Raw genomic sequence first — 7606 nt, 5'->3', positions numbered from 1 at the left:
ACTTTGCCACGCATCTGCCCCATACAGGTGACACAGATGGGATTTAAATACTTGGGGGTCTTTATCTCATTGGACCCCGTTGTCCGATATGAGCGTAATCTGCTTCCTCCGCTCCAGCGGCTAAAATCTGACGTTGCGGCTTTGTGTGGTCTGCCACTGTCCCCTCTTGGGCGGGCAGCTCTTTTCAAAATGATGTCTTTACCATGGTTTTGGTACGCGCTTCAGAACACGTTTGATGTCGTTCCGGCGAGTTACTTCAGAGAGGTGGAGAGTCTGCAGAGGCTGTTGATATGGGGTGGACGTTCGCGTATCGCCCTCGCTAAACTGACACTTCCCTGGTATGACGGCGGTATCGCACTTCCGGATATCAAGCAATACTACTGGGCCACCCAGCTGGGAGCGATTAATCATGCTATGTACGGCCCAGCGCTAAACCCTGCGTTTGAGATGGATAAGTGGCAGCTGCCGGGTGGAGATTATAATAGGGCGCTCTACTCCAAATCTGTTGTAAGGAAACTTTCGGGACTCTCTAAGATAGCAGTGCGAGTGTGGCAGTGTGCGAATGTGGCAATGGGCTGGACGGACCGATTGACCCGGGCGACTCCGCTGTACGTGTCAGAAAGACTGGGCAGCTTGTGGAGGACGAAAGGCTTTGAGAATTGGGATATGATTGGTATTTGTAAGGTGGGGGATCCCTGGACCAAAGATACGATTAAGACCTTCGAGGAGTTGAAGGTAGAATATGAACTCAGTGACCAGGAGTTCTTCCGTTATGTACAAATCCGCCATGCATTGAGTTTGGTTCTTCCTGCCGGTGTTGCTATCCCGGAATCATCCCCACTCGAAGATTGAGTGCTAGACGGATACGTTCCAGACAGCACTATCTCTTTGATATATAAGATACTGATCAACGATCGTACAGACCTGCTTGTACATCTTAGAGAGGTTTGGACCAGTGATGGTCTAGAGCTGGATGATGAGGACTGGCAAGCTGCGATATCCTCTCCAAAGGAGGTCGCGATTCCAGCCCGCCTCCGACTCGTGCAACTTAAGATCCTGCATCGGATTTATGTGACTGGCCCTCGCCTGATTCGTATGGGTTATTCTGTGGATGGATTGTGTAAGCGTGGATGCGGCTCAACTGGTACTTTCCTCCACATAATCTGGGAGTGCCCGGAGGTAGTAGTGTTTTGGAATCGAGTGCATGCAGTGATGGAGGAAGTCACGGGTGTCCCGCTGCAGCCTGAAGCCAGGCGTTGTTTGCTGAACGTTTGGGAACCGACTGATTATCATGTGGCGCAGACTCAGTGGGTGACCCTTGGGAATATGATCGCCAAGAGATATAGCACAGTTGTGGGGGTCCCAGAGACCACCCACTATCTCGGCAAGGAAGGAGAATGTGGATTAGTGTATGTTTCGTGAGAAAACGGTGTATGTGGCGCGCAGCAGACCGAGGAAGTGGGGTAAAATTTGGGGCCAGTGGAACTTGTATCGAGATGATATTTGCATACCTCCCCTCACCGATATTCCGGTTGTGACTCCTTCCCCCTAACCCGACAATCCGAGTATTGTTTAATCCTAAGGTATTGTGATTCTTTTCCCTCCTGCTCCCCCCCTTTTTTTTTCCTCTACTCTTGATTCGTATTAAATTGTACTGTGCCACTCCCCCCCCCTTGAACACGTATCCAGATGCATTGACTACTATTGCCTTGTTTGTTTGTGTTTTTCACTTTATTATCAATAAAAAGAAAAAGAAAAAAAAAGAAGTTGCATCACGATAGGTTATATATTATTTGCCCTGGTGACATCAGCTTTAAGCTGGTTTCCACTCTGGAACCGAGGCCAATAAGCAACAGATGAAAACAAAAAACAATTTAAGTAACAAATACCAGTAAATACACCCACTTCAAAAGGTGGAGGAAGGTTTTAATAAATCTTTGGGAGCTAGACAGTACAGCAGAAATAACATTATGGAAGATAAGTAACCTGCTATTGATCTGAGGGAGCATCAGTCCAGTAAAAAAACATGTTACTTTCGTTCTTTAATGATCTCTATGGTGTGTGGTCTAGCTCCATTTTTGAAATTAGATTGCTGGTTGAGGGGGGTGAAACCCTACTCAAGCAGGAGCCACAATTTTTGTCAGGGTGAAGTCATAAGCGAACCTAAAATGAACTTGTGCTTAAATCTCTGGTAAATTGACCGAAAAGCAGGCAGCCTTATCTTAGAGGCAATACGTAAAGTATTTTTTGCAGCAGTTCAAACTGTAATTAATGGAAGACACAACACAGGAAAGATCCCACACCAATTTAGAAAAATCGAGCAAAATGTAATATATTATTTTAAACCAAAATGAAATCAGTAGAACTGGAGATATGCAATTCTAAAGTTTTAAGAAAAAATAGTGCCTAGAAGCACAACGCGCCAACTATGTTTATCTGGTCCCTCTGTACCAGGACAAAGTCATAGGTTCAGGCCTGCTGAACGAGAATACCTTAAATCATGGTTGTGGAATGTTGTGAGATCACAAAACGAGGATGCATCGTGCCGCGGTGGTTCCGGAGAGCTGCAATGTCCTGCTTTGCTGTCAAGGATGGTGTGGATGAAGGGCTTGCAAAGCAAAGTCTTGCATCGAAGATGCGTTGCGTACTGGCTGGTTCCGTGGAAGAGGTGGGGCTTGCATTGTGCAGTCCTGCGTCGTCGAGGATGCCTTAGACAAGGGACTTGCAATGCGAAGGCATGCATCATGGATACATTGCGCAGTAGCTGTTCCGAGGAGACACCAGGCTACAGTGAAAAGTTCTTTATCGGGGATGCTTCCCACAGCAGTGGTTCCGAAGTGGAAATGCATCGTGCTGCAGCGGTTCTGCCCACAGGACCACAGCTGAGCTGGCAGAGCACCTTCAGGTGAACTTCCAAGGGTCCAGGACTAGGATCGCACCACTTGAGGGGACAGGATGCACAACTTTTAGCATCAAGGTTCTATGTTCAAGGCTGTTAGAGCCTGTCCTGTCCCTAAAGCTCTGATCAGGAGACCAGGCAACTCAGCCAAGTAGTCACACTGTGATCCTGGTTCAGGATGCAGGTCCAGTCCTTCACTCAGACAGCAAGGCAACAGCTAGTAGTCCTTCTTGCAGAGGAGCACTTCAGTCCTTTTGAGTCTTCAACAGGTTAAGAGATGTACTGAAGAGTTGGATCTTGGGGTCCAATATGTATACCTGGTGCCCACTTTGAAGTAGGAGAAGGTGCTCTAGGTACCACCCCAGTGGTGCTTGGAATTGCTTGCCGCCCTGGCCCCAGTTTATCTGGGGTCACAATAGACTAGTGTCAAACCCTTTGTGAGTGTGCTGATGCTGATAAAGAGCCTTCGTGATGTACAAATGTGGCAGGTGACAGCTCAGCCCCCTCATCAAGTCAAATATGGCCCATCCTGCCAACACCTATTGCCCTGTGTTTCACTATCTAGGAGCAATTCACAAACACCAACTGCCAGCTACACCTAGTCATGTGACCCAGGGTGCTAGCTGGAGGCACCAAATGGTTAGGACAAGAAAATGCCAACTTTCTATAAGAGGCATTTTCAGAATTGTGACCTAAAGCCATTAAAGAGGGTTGTGAAGTATAACTCAGCATTCCTACCTACTCCCAATTGAAAATGATAACTTAGTAAATGTAATAAGTAAACCCAATGCTATACTTTGGGCGAGGTAGGTCTTGCAGTAGTGTAAAACAAATGCAAGGGTTTTTCACCTCCAGGATCAGGAGGAAAAGTTAAAAGTACTTGCCCAACTTTCAAATACACTGCTCTGCCCTATGGGCTGTTTAAGGCCTATCCTTGGGTGCCTTACGTGCATTAAAAATGAACGTTTAGGCCTGCCAACATGTTTATTTTGCCAGGTCGAAATCGTAGTTTAACCTCCACACACAGGCTGCAATAGCTTTTCTGGGTCATGTTTAAAAGGGCCATTTAAGTGGGAGACACAATTAGTGTTGCAGGCCCAACAGTAGCATTTAATGTACAGGTAATGGGTACAAGTTGTACCACTTTACTAGGGATTTATAAATAAATTAAATGTGCCCATTGGGAGAATGCCCATTGTACCCTGTTTAAAGGAGAGAGCGCACTCACTTAGCGCTGGTTAGCAGCGATAACGTGCACAGGGAACTAAGGCAAACAAAAATAAGATCAGCAAAAATTGAGGAGTAAGGCAACAAGATAGATGGAAGACCACACTAAGGCTGCCAGGTCTAATATTCCCAAAGAAAAATGATATCCCTGTAGTAGGTGGGTGGGAATGTGCAAGTGGAGTCATTGGAGAACAGCCCTACCAAAGAGGGTCTGCTCTCTCCTAGACCTGACCAAGCAAATGTGTTTGATGAAAGAATGCACAGAGGATCGAGTAGCTCCTTCACAGATCTTCTGAGAAAGCACCTCTTCGCAACATTGCTACTGTAGCAGCCACCCTTGATTGAATAAGCCCTAAAACAGTGTTTAACTGTTTCTGAAATCCACCCTGATATAGTACATTTTACGCAGCCATTTCCAGCTTATATCCCTCGTAAACCAGAAAAACATTATCAATCCTGAAAGGCTAGTCCTTGAATGTAATAACTAATCACGTCCTGGGGCCGAATTTATGTAAACCTTCCTGGACGTTTGATGGGTGAGGAGGGGACTAAAATAAGAGCCGAGAATCAACCTATCTTAAAATTCAGAAGCAAGCTTAGACTTCCAACATAGAAAAAGTAGCAAAAGGCGATAAAGAGAACGGACCCTACAACTCACTAATCCTTAATGAAGAAATATTGACTAAAAGGAACATTTCTTCCAGGGAAAAGAAATTGAAAGGTAAGAACTAAGTCTGAGATGTTTGTGCACCCTCAGTTCCATCTTTGTCCGACAACCATATTAACAGTGCCCCAGATGAGCTTCCCAACACCGAAGAGAAACATCTGTGACTTTCATCAACTACTCTGTCAACCAATGCTATGAGAGAAGCACTTGATGACGAAGTAAAATTACACATATTTAGAAAAGAGGGTCCTAGGAAAATAATATTTAACGACCAGGTAGTCTCCTGTCCCCAACCACAACTGAAACAACAAAAAGGGGACTACCGGTCTACACATGTTGAGACACAAGAGATTGAACAGAAAATCGTGATACCTGGAACGATACACAAGAAAGCATTTGAACATTTACCATGCAGTACTGTACTAGGCAGGTAAGTATTTTCTTTTTAAATAATATACTTTTTATGGTATTAAAAATGATTTTAGGGTTTAGGGATGAGTAGAGGTCAAGGGTGAATTTAATAAGAGTGGGTAGAGGTAAAGTGAGGTAAGGGTGATTTTATGATCTCGGGGTGATTAGATGTAAAGGGAGTTAAGAGTGATTTTAGTGTTTGTGTGTGGGTAGAATTAAAATGAGATAAGGGTGAATTTAGGGATCAGAGTGGGTAGATATAAAGAGAGGTAAGGTTGATTTTAGGGTTTGGGAGGATAGGGGTAAAGGGAGAAAATAGAGTATTTAGCAGCCAAATCTGTAGAGAATGTGCCCCTGAAGCTTTGAGGTATACAACACATCTATAGCTGTGACTGCCTTCCCCTTGGCATGCTTGGTGCATGTGACGGTGTCCAGTATCACGCTCTCCAGAAAAACCTTGAGCAGACTTCCGTTATTCTCATAGATGAGGCCAGATATGCTCGTGACTCTGTGGTGAAAGTCCGGCTTGGTGATGCCCTGGCGGTTGACCCAAAGCACCTTCTTGTGCCTCTTCGTGTCCCCTTTGCCAAGGCCCTTTCCTCCTTTTCCGCACTCAGACATGGTCTTCTCTTGATCAGAATAAAAGTAAGAACAAGGGAGGTAAGGGTGATTTTAGGTTCAGGACATGGGAAGAGATAAAGGGAGGTAAGACTGAATTTGAGATATGTTGGTGGGTAGAAGTAAAGGGATGAAAGGGTGGTTTTAGGGTTTGCAGGTACGTAAATGTAAAGGGCAGTAAGAGTGAAATATAAACCTTTTGAAAATGTGTTTGATGATCAATAACAAGTTCTCTAAATTATAAAAGAGATAACCAACAAATAAATAAATGTAACACAGAGGCAAACTTTAAATCTTAAAGTTTTAAACCAAAGGAGTATGCTTATATCGTCATCATCAATAATAGCGTTATGTGGCCGAAATATATGTTTTAGAATTTGGTCACACCGTTTCTTTATTGCTAGTTGTTTGCGTTCAGCTCATGGAAATGCCAGGAAGTTTGAGCTTCAACTTTGATAGTTTCACGTTGTCTTGCAAGCAAAAGCTAAAAAAAAAGGAACGCAATCCGAGTGCAAGTAGCACGCCAAATCTGAATCAAGAAATCAGTCAGTACTTGGTCCATGCTCCAGAGAAGAAAACAAACACATATAGACAAAGTGACGCTAGCAAGCGCTGACATGCCCCCATCAATGAAAAGCAAGAAAGTAAGAGAGACAATGAAGCCAACCAATGGTAACTAATGGGAAGGTTCAAAACCTCTTTTTGTTACAGAAACAAAAGATTGCTGCAAGCGACAATGCATGCTCTGTTTCAGGCGAGACCTAACAAAGTCCCGAACCATGTACACTGCATTCTGCAGGGGTTCTACTAGGTCTGGACAGAATTTCGATTACACTGGAGTAATCTGAGTAAATTTGGTAATTCCATGTTACTTTTTGATGCAGAATTACCGATAATTACGCAATTATTCAGGCTTGCATAATTAAGAGTAATTTGGGGGTAAATTCCTACCGCAAGAGCACACTCTCTATATGTATTCTGCTGCATTTTGTGTTTAGAAATAGTGCTAAATGCCATTGGAAATTGAGAAAAATCCTGCTTTAAGAGCACAGTTAGCAAGTGTGAGCGGCTGCTTGCGCACACTATTCATGTTCTGTTGCATTTAGCCCTATTTCGTAGCCCAAAATGCATCCTCAGATAACTCCTTGGATATCATAGCCCCTGAGGAAATAAAGAATAACAAGGAGCTCCATTTGTAATGGTTGAGTAATTCCTCTATCCCTCATCCCCGAGTTACAAGTACCCCCCATATTGGTAACTCCAAGCAGAGATATTACCGGCTGCATCAACAGGGCATTCCTAATAAGGGTGTAAGTGGACAAAACCTCTAACTCAGGTGACTTTCCTATTTGTTTGTGTCTGATCTGAATTTAATGCCATCTGTACAGGAGAATGTCTAGCACATAGTGTGTGTTAACATACTGAGGGACATGATGACATCAGTAAAAATCCAAGAACCTCCTTTCTGTTGTGTGTCTGGAAATTAACTCTGACTGTGCATTTCCAAGATATAATGCACTTGCATGATGGCTGTGTGCCATACTTAGTGTATTCATAAAATGCTGTCTGAGCAGAGTAAAAGAAAGAAAGACAGACCTATGGTTCTCTTAAAGCTGAGTTCATATTAACATGGAGTAAAATATACTTAGATATACCTTTTTCACTTTCTCTATCTTGTGCTGTACATGCTCACTTGAACTCTCTCTTGTGAGATAAGAAATGTGTTACTTACCTGTAACTGCAGCTATCCAGTATTGGTGACTTTCATAGACTTACTTGCCTGA

General features: G+C 43.8%; 1 protein-coding gene across 1 annotated transcript; it reads right to left on the bottom strand.

Annotated features, from left to right (window-relative positions):
- Positions 1 to 5528: 5528 nt before the first annotated feature.
- LOC147749138 (uncharacterized) lies at positions 5529 to 5825 on the bottom strand. The gene has a single exon (XM_086929488.1). It carries the CDS (start codon positions 5823 to 5825, stop codon positions 5529 to 5531), a length of 297 nt encoding a protein of 98 aa, XP_086785614.1.
- Positions 5826 to 7606: the final 1781 nt, after the last annotated feature.

The sequence above is a fragment of the Lissotriton vulgaris genome, chromosome 1_1, assembly GCF_964263255.1.
Source record: "Lissotriton vulgaris chromosome 1_1, aLisVul1.2, whole genome shotgun sequence".
In the NCBI taxonomy this organism is placed as follows: domain Eukaryota; kingdom Metazoa; phylum Chordata; class Amphibia; order Caudata; family Salamandridae; genus Lissotriton; species Lissotriton vulgaris.
This window is presented reverse-complemented; position numbering and strand designations above follow the sequence as displayed.

Bases quoted from the DNA above. Each gene is read 5' to 3' on its own strand.
- LOC147749138 (XM_086929488.1), bottom strand. From the start codon at position 5,825: ATGTCTGAGTGCGGAAAAGGAGGAAAGGGCCTTGGCAAAGGGGACACG.